The sequence below is a fragment of the Pelophylax lessonae genome (assembly GCF_965119305.1).
Source record: "Pelophylax lessonae genome assembly, chromosome: 2".
NCBI lineage: Eukaryota > Metazoa > Chordata > Amphibia > Anura > Ranidae > Pelophylax > Pelophylax lessonae.
In genome coordinates this window covers 730,136,603-730,153,363 of record NC_138769.1, presented here as the reverse complement: position 1 = coordinate 730,153,363, position 16,761 = coordinate 730,136,603, and the positions used below count along the sequence as shown (strand labels likewise).

The window sequence follows — 16,761 nt, the reverse complement described above, 5'->3', positions numbered from 1 at the left end:
CCTTAAGATAAACGTATTATGGGATGTACCTGGATTGGCTGCTAAGGGGGATTGTCCCACAGTGTATATCTCTTTGTGCATGTGTTCAAATAAACAGTTTGAGTTTTACTTCACCCTCAATCAAGAGTCCTGTCTCTCATTGGGGGAATCTGCTGCAAGGGATTGCTATGCTCTTCATACTCCCTTGAATAATCACTAAGCTCTTGTAAGAGCTTGTCCCTGTTCCTATGCCTGCTTCACCTCTGGGGAAAGAGAGGTTCACCCACTGGAACCTGGAGCCTTGTCGTAGGTCCAGGGTGGGTAGGAAATGGCGAGACCCCAACCAAGCTGCGGTGGTTCGTGGGGTCTGAGGTGGTTATGCTGTCTGGTGGAGTGCTTGGATCCCTCGGGAAGCACTAGGAGCATCCGTCAACGGAGGTACCCGGTCGGGGTGCCGGTTAATTTGTTACACCTTCTATAACTATAACATATGGGGAGGTATTCTGTAGTTCTCAGAGATAGCTAAGAACAACTGATAAGGGTGCAGCACAGGAGGTTGTCAGCTCACCGAATTTCTAGATCAAAAGTTGTAATCTCTCTTGCTAACAATTATTTCTCCATGTACATTGTTAAATGATGAAGTTAAATCTGCTTGCCCCATTCTCACAGAACTACTTTACATGCAGATTAAACAAACAGCTATGTGATTTTTTTATTAATACACCCCATAGTTTAATATATAACCGTTTTGCTTATCGATGTTGCTGTGATCGGCCACATTTAACCAGCATAGAAAGTTCCATGTGTGCCTCTTACGAAAGTTAAGCTACACTTAAAAATCTTTTATTTTTTTCCTCCCACAGGCCGCCCAGAGTGGAACACGGAGGACCCGCAGTTCATAGCTGAGGTTCTGTTTGCTGTCACCAGCATGCTGAGCTTTACACGTTTAGCCTATATCCTCCCTGCACATGAGACCCTCGGGACCCTGCAGATCTCCATCGGCAAAATGATCGATGACATGATAAGGTAAAGAGTGGGGAGCCTCTGGGGTGGTTCTTAAACAGACCCTCTCAGGTCACTAATCAAATGATACCTCCAGTTCTCTGCAAGTGTAAAAGTAGTATAATCACCCTCCGGTGTCCTGTGTCTCTTACTTCTCCTCTGTTCTCTGTAATGGAAGAGGTATTATACTCCCCTCTCCGGTGTCCTGTGTCTCCTACTTCCTCTTCGTTCCCTGTAATAGAAGAGGTATTATACCCCTGTTTGGTATCCCGTGTCTCCTTCCTCCTCTTCATTCTCTGAAATAGAAGAGGTATTTTACTCCCCTGTTTGGTGTCCCATGTCTGATGACTGGTGATTGGATGATTGGTTTGGTAATGATGAAGGTGAAGCAGTAGGGAGATCCTTGCACTACAGGTTCGCAGGTACAGCTTTCTCTGTGGGCAGCACAGTAGTGACATCACCAAATCTCATTTCAAATCTTGTTGAGACGCAGAGAGAGCAATACAGCTTTGGGGGCCACAGAACGGGAGTGTCTGGGCATAGGAAGTGTACTGCTTCTTCTCTGCTTAGGCACAATTAACATTTTTGATGTTTCCTATAAGATAGCGTATCCTTGCTTTTCTAAGTTCAGGTCCACTTTAAGTAGTGAAGCAATAGTGAAAGCCCTGCAGCATGAACATTTTAAAAGAAGTTGGCAATCACAGCCATACCTCCCAAATGTTTGAGATGAGAACGAGTGACACCTATTAGCAAAAGTATGTAGGCATAGGACACACACCCTACCACGCCCCATTACAGTAAGTATACATAAAAAGATGATTAGTTAGACCCACAAGTGTTCTTTTTTTTACCACTACCCAGTGCTTTAAGTGGGCCGGTATGCACTGGTACTCAGTACCGCCACTTCCAAATATGGCTCTTGAGCATACCGCCACCTCTCCGTGCGCCTTAGTGTACCAGTACGCTAATTTTGGACATCTGCGCCCTCAATTGCTCCCCAGAAGAATATTTCCCACTCCAGAGCCAGACCAGTCACCACCAGTGAGTCCCCCTACTCCAGAGTCCCAAAGAGAAAGAGGAACAGAGGGACTTTGTTCCAAATCAGGGACAGTCCCTCAAAATCAGGGACAGTTGGGAGCTATGATCACAGCTTCAACAAAAACAGACAGATATTATTATCTATAACAACACTTTACAAGAAATGTGAATGACTAAGTGTATATCTGGGCAAAATAGAAAAAAAAACATATACAGTACATCTCTGCAATGCATGCACACTTATACATGTTTTAACCATGCAAATACAAAGAAAAACAGCACTAGCTCTTCTGCAAGAAATGCATTCAGCAGCCCTATTATGGGCTGACAACACAAAGCATTTTCGTGGACTAGTTTCAGCCACCCTTTACAGTTGTCTTTTGCTAAATTACTAAATCCTTCCAAGTGTCCTCATGTTATGGTATCCCCTAGTAGATTGCTTAGGCCCATCACAGATGCAGTGTTGGTCTTTATCAGAGCTCTTAATGGTGGAGAGTGGACCAGGAACCTTGGTGGTCCTGATTTTCTTTGCTGCAAACTGATGTCAGATTGTGGTCCTCCGGATTGTGCCACCAAGGGCGTAGCTGGAATGGGAAGGCTATGGTGCAAAGACTGTTCACAAGTCAGTAAGATGTAAAGTAGTCAGGTTCAGGCAGAGGTCATGCTGGGCAGCAATCCAGTTATTAGGTTTATCTGAGTTGGCAACAGGCAGACAAGCAGAACAGTAGTTAGGTTAATTTGGGTCTGAAAAGAACAGGCAACTGGGTACTATGAGTTTTACAACTCTTCTAGTTCTCAGGTAGCTAATAAGACACAGCACTTGCCATTTTCAAACGCTGGAGCCTAAACACCCTTTTGGTCGGAGGAGACACCTAGCGTCACATCAGAAAACTCTGAAACACCTGGAGATAGTGGAGTTCCTAGCAATTTTGAAAGACTCGGCAAGGATCCTGTAAATACTAGATGTCCCAAGAATTCGGGTAACCCTGGAAGACCTGGCAGGGATTCTAAGAGCACTAATTATTCTATAGTTCAAGATAAGAACTGGGAGGACTAATTAGACTCATTTAGATTATATTATGAATTTCTGAGATGATCAACAAATATTTGCACTTTTTGAACAGATATAAGAAAACTCTTACAGTCTTAAATTTTTTTTTTTTGAATTTTAATCTTTTTTTTATTTTATCATTGCTGAAAATTACAAACACTGTATTACAAAAGGCCAACAGAAAAAAAAGAAAACACATTCCAACAACACAGAGACAGTTACCAACATCTTCATATTTATCTTCAATAGAAGATCAAGCTATACCATACCTGCAATAAAACCCCCTCCCCCCCTAACTGTGAAAAAAAAAAAGGGGGTGGGGGTAAGCCCCCCGGAAATCCCACTTCGAGGTCACCATGGAGAGGACCGGTCTCCCAGCCATGCACTCTACTAACCATTAAGAAATAAGGCTCCTTCCTCAGATGTCATAAACCAATCCCAACCTCCCCATAGTAAAGTAAATTTCTCATGCTTATGTTTAGATGCCCATACTAACTCCTCCATCTTCCTGATTGCTTCTACTTTGCTCACCCAACTCGAAACCGTAGGAGGGGACTTCTGCTTCCATTTTAAGGGTATGCAGGCCCTAGCTGGAGATGGCCAATAATGCCTTTTTGAAACACTGATACCGGAAGGTCCGACATATTTAATAAGAAGAGGGCTGGGTCATTTGGGATCATATGTTCAGTAAATTTCTGAGTAATCCTACGGACCTCCGACCAGTAATGTGTTAATTGGGGACAAGCCCAAAAAATATGGAGCATAGTTCCCTCTGCACCGTTGCAATGCCAACAACACTCTGAAACTTCCGGGTAGTATTTGTGCAGTTTGGCTGGTGTATAATACCATCTTGACAAAATCTTATAGCTTGTTTCCTGCAATTTAGTACACCTGGAAGACTTTAATGTTAGTGCAAGCATCTTCTTAATTTGGGCTGGCAAGAATGTTCTACTCATCTGTCTCCCACTTACGGACCCAAGGTAAAACCGGTTGAATCTGAGGAATAACAAGTAGGCCATACATATAAGACAAAGTGCCCTTCTTCTGGTCTTGTCTAGTGCAGTAATCCTCAAAATCCGTGAGTGGTCGGATATAAGTACTTGGTGGCGAGAGCGAACTTAAAAAATAACGCAGTTGTAAAGCCTGCCATAATGCTAGAGCATAGGGACCCTGTGCCTCTGTCAGCTCTGATAACGCAGGCCATCGATCCTCTATCAGAAAATGTGTTACCTGGAAAATACCAGTTCTACGCAAATTCAAAAAGTGACTAGATGTTAGTCCTGGCTCAAATTTAGGGTTACCTAAGATCGGATAGTCTTATATTTAAAAGGCCAAAGTGAAGTAAATAAAAAAGTCTACTGTTAGGGGTTACATACCCTTTAATCCGTGTGTTTTCCTCTGTCTCTCCATTCCTTAGGTTCATGTTTATCTTGATGATTATTCTCACTGCCTTTCTGTGTGGCCTCAACAACATCTATGTTAACTACAGCGAATCAGACAAGCTGGGAAAGTACGTATTTCACATTCTATACATACCGCTAGACTTTTAAACTTCACTTTCTCTGTCGCTCATTGACAGACGTAGTCTTCTTGATTCACATCAATTGGGTTATGTTGTCTCCACAGGAGTAGGACTAGGCAGAAAGAAAAAACGTTCTGGCTCCACCCTAGGGGCAGTCCCAGAGGGTATATCCTCCCTCTCTCTGCTACAAGGAATCAGTTTTTTTCTGTCTAGTCAGGAGTAAGGACCTAAGTTCCTTGCTGGGATCTTTTGGTCCTGGCAAGATTTTTTTTAGAAAAAATATTTTTTAGGTAGTTTTCTCTAGTGTTTTTTCCTGTGAGATCTTCAAGCAATTATGCCGGATCTGGGCGACACTAGTGGTCACCCCAGCCGGCCTACGAGCGCGCGCAGACCATTGCATCGCGCTTGGTCGGCCGCGACACATTCAAGTAAGTATGCGGGGCCGGGCGACGGGCTGGATGTTGAGATCCAGTGGTCACCCCGGTTTCTGCCTACGAGCGCGTGCAGACCAGAGCTCCGCGCTGGGTCGGCCGCGACGGAGTCCCATTGGAGGGACTGACCTTGCGAGTTAAAAGTCTCGCTTGGACGCCAGGAACCAGAGAGTCAAGGCGTCCGGAGTGGTCAACAACCCCCCACCCCGGTGGAGAGGGTATTGTGAAGAGAGGGTGCCTGTCGGTCGGTATGGTGAGTAAATGTTTCCTTTTTTCCTCGTTATGAGGCAGTGTGGAATATGGGCCCCTCCATACATGGTCAGTATCTATCTGATACTAAAAGTCCCCCTTGTAAATACCATGGGCAAGCGGACTTGGTTTGGGAGCTAACACTCTACCCAGCAGACTGCAGTATTGCAGCAGACATAGGAGGTATAATCCTACCTTAATTGTAGTGGACCTCCTGCAGATCGATAAACCGCCATCAGCATGATATACAGGTGGATGTGCTGGGAAAACGATACTTCGGCAATCCGCCGCCATTTTGCTGTAGACCAGGTACATGTATGTCCGCAGGTCACGTCGGCCGCCATTTTTTTGGAGTCTATTGTCTCCTGTATGGGGGCGGCCATGTTTGAATAGCCCGGCTAACCTCGAGGAGAGCTGGGAACGCCGGAAGGCGTACACAGGGGGCGGAGCCACTTCCTACCCGGGAAAACGAACACAGCTTTTTCCAGTCTGTAAGAGACAAACGCTGACTGCAGTTGGTAGGAAACTTCTCTGCATCGGGTGGTTGAGGGTCCCTCTCTCTCTCTCTGTGGGGATCAAGAAGCAGGTACTCTGAGGGGCGCTATTGCGCTAGGGGGATACACATAAAAAAAAAAAAGTTTTTTGTTTTTTCTGGCAGAGGTGTCCTGAGTTAACATGGACCCTGCCACTCATGTATCTCCACCGGATCCCCTCGAGGTGTCTGCAGGATCCTCCAGCACCCCACTGACGATTGAATCATTGTCAGCTATTATGGAAACTTTTGTGTCCCGGGTGGAAGTGGCTTGTCAGGGACAGGGCGCAAGAAAGCGACCCCCGCCTAACCCCATATTATCTGAAACTTCGGATTCAGAATCTGAGCCTATTTCTGCAGTTGCAGGTACCTCATCTGGGATTGGTGTCTCGGGTACTGTCTCTTCAGACAGTGAGGAGGATGTTTCGGCATCAGCCATAGCCCGAGAGGAAGCGTTGGTAAACGCACTCATTGTATCTGTTCAAGAAACCTTAAGATTACAGGGTACTCCGTCGGAAATAGCTGAAACTGAAATCCCCTTTGGGACTAAAAAACGCATCAAAGTGGCGAAGGTTTTTCCATTGCCCAAATGTTTTGGCAATCCAATCAAAGAAGAATGGAGTCTGCCAAAACGCACTTCTGCTATTTCTAAACGCATTAACAGGCGTTATCCGTTTGAGGAAACCCTCATTAAGAAATGGACAGAACCACCTGTGGTGGATTCACCAATTGCTAGATTGAATAAAGCCACGGTTATTCCTTTAGAAGACGCTCCGTCTTTTAAAGATCCGGTGGATCGCAAGATAGAAGCTATGTCTCGCACCATGTTTTCCTTGATTGGATCAGCTTTCAGACCAATAATTGCTATTGGTCTGGTTTCGCAGACTGTAACTGAATGGACCAAGTGGTTACGCCGGGACTTAGAAGAGGTCCCTCAGGCGGTATCAGATTTGTTGGAACAGATGATACAGGGGTTACAGTTTGTGTGTGATGCGGCGTTAGACGCCACTCCATTATTGGCGCGAGCATCAGTTTCAGCAGTGGTTCTCAGGCGTACACTGTGGCTAAAAGGTTGGTTAGCCGACCAAGGTTCCAAAAAAGCATTGGCTAATATCCCCTTTTTAGGAGAGCGTCTATTTGGAGCCAACTTAGATGAGATCATTAAGGATCTCCCGGGAGGAAAGAGCACCTTTTTACCGCAAAATGTTAAGGGTAAAGGACCTCGTCAAAGACGAGGGCCTTCTTTCTCTGCTCACAAAAATTTTTTTCGCCCCGCGGGTGAAAAAATTAAGTCCTCCAAAGCCCCTTCAGGAGGCTTCAGGGGTCGTTGGTCGGGCAAGCAAAGGCCCGCCCCCTCCAGACCTGAAGATAAGTCTACCAAAGCCTGAAGGTGCGCCCCCACCCATAACTGGGGTGGGGGGACGTCTTCGCCGGTTCCCGGATCCATGGCTTTCCAGAATCCCGGACAAGTGGGTTTGCGAAATCATAAGGTCAGGGTATAAGATCGAGTTTCGATCTCTCCCACCGGCGCGATTCTTCCCTTCCAATATCCGACTATCCCCGGATCGTTTAGAAGATCTGCGGAGAGCAGTCACGGATTTACTACAACAAGGAGTGGTAGTCCACGTTCCTTGGACAGAACGCTTTCAGGGGTTTTATTCAAACCTATTTACAATACCCAGGAAAGAGGGCAAAGTGCGTCCAATTCTGGACTTAAGGGCACTCAATTCCTTTCTCAACATAAGAAAATTCAAGATGGAATCCATTCGCACAGTAGCAGCCTTCCTGCATCCAGGGGATGTCCTAGCGTCCATAGACATCAAGGACGCCTATCTTCACATTCCCATTTTCGCAGGACATCAGCGGTTTCTACGGTTTTCCGTAGAAGAGAACCACTATCAGTTTTTGGCGTTACCTTTCGGTCTCGCCACGGCTCCTCGGGTCTTCACGAAGGTGTTGGCTCCAATGTTGGCACTACTGCGCCAAAGAGGCATATCGATTCTAGGTTACCTAGACGATCTCCTGCTTCATGCAGAGTCTCCTCAGACCCTGCTACAAAACATAGAAATTACTATAATTTCTTTACAGGAATTCGGGTGGCTGGTGAACCAGCAAAAGTCATTTCTGGTTCCCACCCAGAGGCTCGAATATCAGGACAAGAGTTTTCCTTCCGGTAGGGAAACTCCGGAAGATTCAATCAGCAGTCCAGTTGTTACTATCCAACAGCTGGTCTTCCCTTCGGACTTCCAGGGGGTGCGACATCTGGCTCCGCCAGTGTGCGGGCCGTTACCACCCTGGGATCTTAATTTAGTATTGTCGGTTCTTCAGAAACCTCCCTTTGAAGATATTAGGGAGATTCCTCTACCTACGTTGTCCCAGAAGGTGGCCTTCTTGGTGGCTATCACTTCTGCACGCAGGGTGTCAGAACTGGCCGCATTATCTTGTCGTTCCCCATATCTGGTGGTTCATAGAGATAAGGTGGTTCTTCGTCCGAATCCATCCTTCCTACCAAAAGTGGTTTCAGAATTTCATCTGAATGAAGAAATTGTATTACCTTCCCTGTGTCCTAAGCCCAGTCATCCTCGGGAGTTTGCTTTACACTCCTTGGATGTGGTCCGGGCGATCAGGGTATACTTGAAAACGACAGACTCGTTTCGCAAGACGGATTCACTTTTTGTGATCCCGGATGGACCCAAAAAGGGGTTGCCTGCATCTGCCGCGACTATTTCCAAATGGATCAGACAGACGGTGGTACAGGCTTATTCTATTAAGGGTCGGGAGCCCCCGTTCCCTGTTAAGGCGCACTCCACTCGGGCACTTAGTGCGTCATGGGCCTTTCGCCATCAGGCGTCAGTGGTCCAGGTGTGCAAGGCGGCTACCTGGTCGTCGGTGCATACCTTTACAAAACATTATAAAGTTGATGTAATGGCATCGTCTGATGCCTCGTTTGGCTGCAAGGTTTTGCAGGCCGCCATTTGAGGAGACCAGTGGTCTACCTCGAGGGTTTTTTTCCGTTGGAATTTTTATTTGAGTCTCATTCTTTGTTTATAATGAGCCTTTAAAACTTCTAGTTGGCACCGGTTGGGCCTTCTAGATTGGATTTTGATTTCTGTCAAATCCCACCCCTCATTTGTGGCACTGCTTCTGGATGTCCCAATTGATGTGAATCAAGAAGACTACGTCTGTCAATGAGCGACAGAGAAAATCGGATTTTTGTAAGATCTTACCGTAAAATCCTTTTCTCTTAGCTCATTGACAGACGTAGTACCCGCCCCTCTATCATTGAGTTGGGTTGGGTTAAATTCTCTGTTGCTGCTTTGTGACAGAACTGATTCCTTGTAGCAGAGAGAGGGAGGATATACCCTCTGGGACTGCCCCTAGGGTGGAGCCAGAACGTTTTTTCTTTCTGCCTAGTCCTACTCCTGCGGAGACAACATAACCCAGTTGATGTGAATCAAGAAGACTACGTCTGTCAATGAGCTAAGAGAAAAGGATTTTACGGTAAGATCTTACAAAAATCCGATTTTTCTTTTTTTTTAAAGTAATTATGTCTCTAGAACAGAAATGGAAGCACTCAGATAACATTGTCTGTGTTGATTGGGGAATCAAGCTAATTTATTTCCTGCAACCAAGAAATTTGTCCCGTGTATGTGCTACTTTACACAATTTCGTTATGTAATTTGTCAGAATTTTAAATGTAAAGTCCTTGTAAAAACCACATAAAAATCCAGAAAGCAGGTATAGGGCTGTTTATATTTCTGAGAGGTTCCGGTTCTTCTTTGTCTCTTGGCTATTTCAGCTTCAATGAGACCTTCCAGTTCCTGTTCTGGACGATGTTCCAGATGGTAGAGCGGACCACCGTGGACATGAACCACTACACCGTGGCAGAATTTGCTGGTCGGGCACTGTATGGAATCTTTACCATTATCATGGTGATTGTCCTACTCAACATGCTTATTGCCATGATCACCAATTCCTTCCAGAAGATTGAGGTGAGAGTTGTGCCCTAGTGTGAGAGATAACTGGGTGATGGGAACTGCTCCAATGACATATTACATGTTACGCATTTCAGCGGGGGGTTGGAGAACAAATGTTTATAATACACACTTGGAGCCATTTGGGTACAGTTGTTAAATCTAACAAACTTCGATGGACTTACTGTGTCACCAGACGTGGCACCCTACAAGCAGGTTGGACAGATGCTGATACAACACAACAAGCAGAAACTAAGCCCAAAGGCAGGTGATCTGAGCATACAGTAGATTCAAATAGGTTTAAGAGATCCGCGCTGTGGAATAGCTAAAGGCTGCGGCCTACCTCAAAATACAATCCAATGGATTGTATTCGGTAGTGTTATAAAGGTTTGGGGAGGTAAATGGCTCTGCCTTTCAATAAGTTATTTTAGGGGCACTATATGTAGACGACAGGATGTTCTTAAATATTCCTAATCGTATTATGACAGGATGTACCAAAAAAACTTGAATCGTATTACCTTGTTCACATCACAGTGCTTATAAACAATACATATAAATAGTTAATAAATAATATGAATATTTTGTGAATTTTAAAGGTGCAAATAGTGCAATAAAAGTGTTAAATCGCAATGTGGCCCATAAATTATTAGTTGATAGTAAAAAATATAAAAATATATATATAAAAAAAACTATATATATATATATAGTGCCAGTAAGTAGATATAAATATATATATATATATATATATATATATATATATATATATATATATATATATATATATAGTGCCAGTAAGTAGATATAAATAAGTATGAAGTGATTGGTGACAGATGTAAATATTAATATCACAAAAGTGACGTAGTGATTGATGGTTTTATAACTTATATGTGAGGGACAAATTTCTGAAGAACCACAGATTTAGTAAGTATAAGGTGACTTTGTGCAGCCTGCTCAACTTCGTTTGCAGAAGACCTGCTCAGCAGGGTGGCCAGTAAGGTGAACAGGAGTGACTCAATATTAAATAAAACAATATTAGTCCATTAAGGTGATCCGTTGGTGAAATAAATTCCAGAGGGAATTGATGGGTGAATCTCGGGGTGATCCAGGTGGAATGTGCCGGGTGAGGAAACTAGTGCTCCCCTCTCAATTCTGCCCGCACTCACCGGAGCTAAGTACCCCTACAGGGGTAACCAGCGTGATGTTTACAGAGGGTTCCCTTCTCCCAGACAGTGCCCAGATACTGGTGGCTTCATTGGCTCTACTGGATCATCTTTCCCAGGTGTTTAATATAATCGATATAACCTCTGCATCCCATCAAATAATTATGGCAATATTGCAGATCATATGTGAGAAGAAGAGCCTCATATAGTGAAGTATTATAAATAATGGGTTTATTGAATAAAAAACGGTACTCACATCACAAGCAGGTAAGCGTACATGTAATGGTATAGGGACCGCAACTTTCTCGTTCACGATATACTTCCGGAACGCTATGCATTCCAAACGTCGGATGTGCGTTCCACGATAGCGGAAATGACGTGATTATGCTCTACGCGTTTCATTAGAGTGACGTCATCAGGAGAAGCCTTTGGCAGAGATGGGTGGAGGACAGAGTGGAGACCAGTGGAAGGATTGGCAGAGAGGGTTGGAGGACATTGAGCGGTTGATTAACTGGATGAGTCTGGCAGCAGCATTCATAATAGACTAAAGGGGGAATAGCCTATGTAGAGGTCAGCCAACGAGGAAGAAGTTGTATTAGTCAAGGCGAGAGAAACAAGGGAGAAAATTAGTATCTTCGTGGTATTTGTTAAGAAAAGGAAGATTTTGGAAATGTTTGGAGGTGAAGGTGCAAGATTTGGATAGTTGCTGGATGTGGAGGTGAAAAATTTTCATTCACTTGGGGTTTACATGTACTTTGGTGAGAGGTCAGAAAAGAATGGTTTGGTCCAACAATAAGTCCACAGCTGTTCCAATAATCGTCTTTACAATAGAGTGGGAGAGAGGGTTTAGTGGCTCTGACGGGTTTTTATTGCTCTCTCCATGTTGAGGAGATTTCCCTTAATTTCCTGACATAGGGACAGTAGTCACCAGAACAGAAGGTGAGGGGGAAATCTCTCAATAGAGACACCTCTTTTGCAGCCAAATGTGAAAAGTGAGGTTTCCCTTCAATTTAGGGACATTTCCGCTTACTTCATGATGTGTTTCCGGGAAAGGACTTTAGTAGAGATTTATACAAAATCAACCTGTTTTCAAGACTAAACCTGATTATAACAATGCTCTTAATTAGTGCATTGTCATAGTATAGTATAGAGTCATAGAGATATGTCATTGCTTAGATCTTTATTACCTAAAGTATCATTAAAACACCATGATTACAAATGACAATATCATATTTAAACCTAAATCCACTCTGCAGGATATACAATGTAAGCCATAACCATTTCAGATTTCTGAAGATGTTTTAAGAGGTCCCTCTGGGGGACAATATAGAAATATACTGTGACAGTATTCACCGTCACTGGAATTTAAAGACAGATAAGTAATGGTTTGGATTGCTTCATATTTGCCAGCAATATCTCCATATAGAAATATTAAGATTTATTCCCATTTGCCATGAAATCTGTAATTCCTAAATGCTGTGTATATTACATATCTTTCAATGTCAGCAAGGTTTTCCCTTTTGTTTGTGTATTGGGAGGGAATGTGGATTGCCCTGTCTCATTGTAAGTGCTAATGACCTCCCATTGTTCTGTGTCTGGCTATTGTGTACATCTCATTGCACATGGCAGTCCTTCTGGTCAAGCTATCGGACGAATCCCTGCTGGCTCATTTTCAAGTCCTCATTTGCATGGCTAAGGAGGACCTGAAGGAGGACCACAGGTACTTTACAATTGACCAATAGGAAAGCGGTTGTTGGGGGCGGGATGTTCCAAATTCTGTATATAAGTCTTGTTCAATAAAGTTGTGCTAGAGTTCCTTCACCCTCAATCTTGAGTTCTGTCTCTTATTGGGGGAATCTGCTGCAAGGGATTGCTATGGTCTTCCATACTCCCTTAGAGAATCACTGAGCTCTTGTAAGAGCTTGTGTAAGAGCTGCTGCACTCTCTGGGGAAAGGAGGTTCACCCACAGGAACCTGGAGCCTTGTCGTAGGTCCAGGGTGGGTAGGAGATGCCAAGACCCTAACCAAGCTGCGGCGGTTCGTGGAGTCTGAAGTGCTTAGTGTCTGGTGGAGTGCTTGGAGCCCTCGGGAAGCACTAGGAGCATCTGTCAACGGAGGTACCCGCTCAGGGGTGCCCTGTTCCATTACATATACACTGCCCAAGATAGTAAAGGCAACCTGGGGATAGTAAAAGGCAACCCATTCAGAGAGCAAGGATGAAAACCCTGGGCATCAGTGGCAGTCCTCCAACATTAAACAGTGATATTAAGTGGCTTATTATACTTTTAAAACAAACATCCTACACAAAGATCCTGAGGAGGATCACTGTAATATTCAGAGATTCATTTGTGCATATTCCAAATGTAAATTCCAGAAATTATTTTTCCATTATTTAAATATCTATGAATAAAAGAACCAGTGAAAGGCAGTTTTGCAATCTCAAAACAGGTGTCCAGCATATGCACCTTGAAGAATATAGTTGCAAAATCCAGGATCGATGTTGATCACTATGGATCAGTGTGGGCCCATACAGTATACATTTTCCCAACATGGACACAAACCGCTATGAAAACCTGACAGATCTAGAATTCCCCACCTTATCCAAGGAAGAAACACATTCTGTGTCCATATACCTTATAAACTGGATCTCTTTTTCTGGCTTTGATTCTTCTCTCTTTGTGGTGTCTCTGCAGGATGACGCTGATGTGGAATGGAAATTTGCACGCTCCAAACTGTATCTGTCCTATTTCAGAGAAGGACTGACTCTTCCCGTTCCATTTAACATCATCCCTACCCCAAAATCTCTCTTCTACATCATCAGGTACTATCCTCATCTCCAATGTCAGCCTTACTCCCTGAGAGCCTGGGCATGGATTACAGCAGATATTTTGGTGTTTGGTAGATACTGAAGAGTGAAAGCCCCAGCACCTCTCAAGGATTGGGGGGATCTCTGTTCCGAGTTCCTAAGTCTGCACACATATTCTACCTGGGAACAGAGCTGGGAATTATGGCAGGGAGAATTCACAGTATGAGAAGCCACGGGCCCACTAGACTTCACCTATTACTAAAATAACACTGAGAGGCGCACTGGCCCTTTAATTAGATTTAAAATATGTTTGTTGAGAAATAATTTATATGAAATCCTTCCTGCTGGCTGTACGCTATGTGGCAGCACAGAGGTGGGCCTTATTTCGTGGCAGAAGGCCAGAAGAATATTACTGCTCGAGGCTGATTGCATTCCCAGCCTCTGGAACACTGGGTACAGGCCGAATGAAAGCCCATCCCACACTGTAATATCCAAAAAATTGGGAAAAGGGGAAAACTGCGCTAAATATCAAAGAAAAGAAATAGCAGCAACTTAATATGTGACAAACATCCAAGAAAACAATATATGAGGGAAGCTGCGCTAAATGACAAGAACCATAAATGATATTAGGTCCAGAAAAAGTCCCAAAAAGTAAATAATGAATAAATAAATTGAATCAACAAAAAAAAAGTCCAAAGCTTCAAACGAAAATCCACAGGTGCAAACAATGAGTGTAGTTGCTGCTTACCAGATGCAGCAGTATAATGAGCCTTGAGCATATATGGCCAAGCCAGGTGAATTTCTGTGGGGGATTCCTCACCAACGATAGCCGACCCAGGAGTACAAATTGGTGGATATTGAAGTAAAAAACAAATACAAAAACATAGCGTGATACTGTATATTGAAAGTATGCAATAAACCACTCCCGTGTGTGTCAGAAAAGGAATGTGCTGATAGAAACCACCACCATCATAGGCAGCTTACCAGAATAAAGGAAAAAATAGGCAGATCAATCCATACAATCCCAAATGAATGGAATATTAAACCGTGAGATGAGCCACCACCATATTCACAATCTAATTACCGGATTTGTGCAGGAATATTAGGTGTAAGGTAACCACTCAAATCAGCTCGTGACCCCGTTAGGACCGTCACCACATATCCCCGCTTACCAGAAAAAGGCAATGCTATTGCATATATCCCAAATCCGGATGGCACTGGGTATGTGATCCTGTTCACTGTGAGTGGTCTGGTCCCTTATTCAATGAGGTTGACCCGCATGTAGGGCTCCGATGTTCACATATAAATGATAATGGAGAATCCCATAGTGTAAAACCATTTATTTAAGAACAAATTAAAAGAAATGCACTTACAGGAAAGCACGAATAATAGCGCTGAATCAAAGCTGCCGGCCGGACAGCTTCAAACACCTGCCTGAGCGTCTCGTAGAGGTGACGTCAGCACGCCGCGACCGACGTACGTTTCGTCAAAAACTGACGTTCTCAAGGTACGGGCGGCGCACTGACGCCACCTCTTAAATAACAACAAACCGAGGAGAGGATCCTCCCCGCGCGACCCAAGAGCTGAATCCCATGTCGCCATCTTAAGTGAGGTCTAGAAGTTATTAGACCGCCGCATTAGACAAATCAATAGGGTTTAAATGAATAGACCCGGATTTTCAAATATGTACTGTCACATTGTCAATTGTGTATATATGAATAAAGGATTCTACACCACATGTCAATATCAAAGTAGTGTCATTGCCATGACAGAACTAATGTGGGCAAAAGGGCTCTCAGGTCTCGAAGAGGGGTGTATGTCAAGCGATCGTTGAGTATGCGATACATTTCTGTCTCATAGTCAGATCTGTCCAAGACTACAATAGCTCCCCCCTTGTCAGCAGGTCTGATAATCAGTTGTTTGTTGTTACACAGTGAATCAAGACCAGCCTGTAGATCTTTACGCAAGTTACATTTCCGAACATTCAATTTTTCCAGGTCCCTGAGCAAAACGTCCCTAAACACCTTAACAGAAGGGGCCATAGAACCTGGAGGGTTGAATGTAGAGGCATTGGAGAGACCTGAATGCTGGAAATTTGTCGAAATTATACGGTTGTCCTTGATGGGATTACTAGTGACATATCTTTTAATATTAATTTTCCTTATGAATTTATGGATATCCATATAAGTTTCAAATGTATTGATGGTTTTGGGGGGGGGGGGGCATATTTCAAACCTTTATCAAGAATTTGTTTTTCTGATTCAGTCAAGACAGTTTTACTCAGGTTGAATGCCCCTGTTACATTTTGGCTTTTTTTAGATTGGACTCTCCTTCCTCCTCTTGAACCTCGTTTGGTTCTGCCGATCTCTTTTTTCCTTGGTTTACCTTGGGAAAACCCCAACCAGGGTAACTTTGGTTGGAGGTTAATGTTTGACCAGTAGCTCCTAATTCAAGCTCTTTCTGTTGTTGATTTGAGCCAGAAAAGGATTGGGCTAGATTATCAGGACCCACATTATCCCTTAATGGGAAAAATTGATTCCTAGTGGGGACATTGTATTGGTATCCCATTTGTCGTTGACCTTGGTATGGCTGATCATCCTCAAAGTCAGAGTAAGGGTCAGGAACAAAGTCCTGCTCTTCCCAATTTTGGTTTGGTCTGGGATATGGTGGTCCCTGTCTCTGCCACGGAGTTTGATTATAACCTGGATATATAAAGTAAAGACCTATACGCCTTATGGCATGAACGTCGACACTGATGTGAATGCATTTATTAATAATTCCTAACCTCTCTGATAGCACTTGGTCCCCCTTTCTAGACCTTTTTTGGTTTTTTGAGCCATTGTGGAACCTGTTTTTCGGACTTCAGATGAGAAGTATAGCCATAATGGAGGGAACAGGGGAGATTCCACCCCACTTTAAACTGTGTACTTAATTTTTAGTTCTTTATAGTTTTTTATCTAGGTTTTAATTTGTATGTACATCGGACTCAGTTTAAGATGTATTATGAGATCTGACAT

At 43.8% G+C, this 16,761-nt stretch overlaps 1 protein-coding gene across 1 annotated transcript in view; it reads left to right on the top strand.

Annotated features, from left to right (window-relative positions):
- The window catches only part of LOC309546319 (short transient receptor potential channel 2-like), a gene marked incomplete at its 3' end in the record, with an annotated part of 87,309 nt that overhangs the window by 57,977 nt on the left and 12,571 nt on the right, over positions 1-16,761 (top strand). Inside the window, exons 7-10 of the mRNA XM_082245930.1 lie at positions 843-1,005; positions 4,488-4,580; positions 9,604-9,796; positions 13,632-13,759. Of these exons, the coding sequence (XP_082102056.1) occupies positions 843-1,005; positions 4,488-4,580; positions 9,604-9,796; positions 13,632-13,759 (577 nt within the window). The remainder of the gene's footprint in view (positions 1-842; positions 1,006-4,487; positions 4,581-9,603; positions 9,797-13,631; positions 13,760-16,761) is intronic.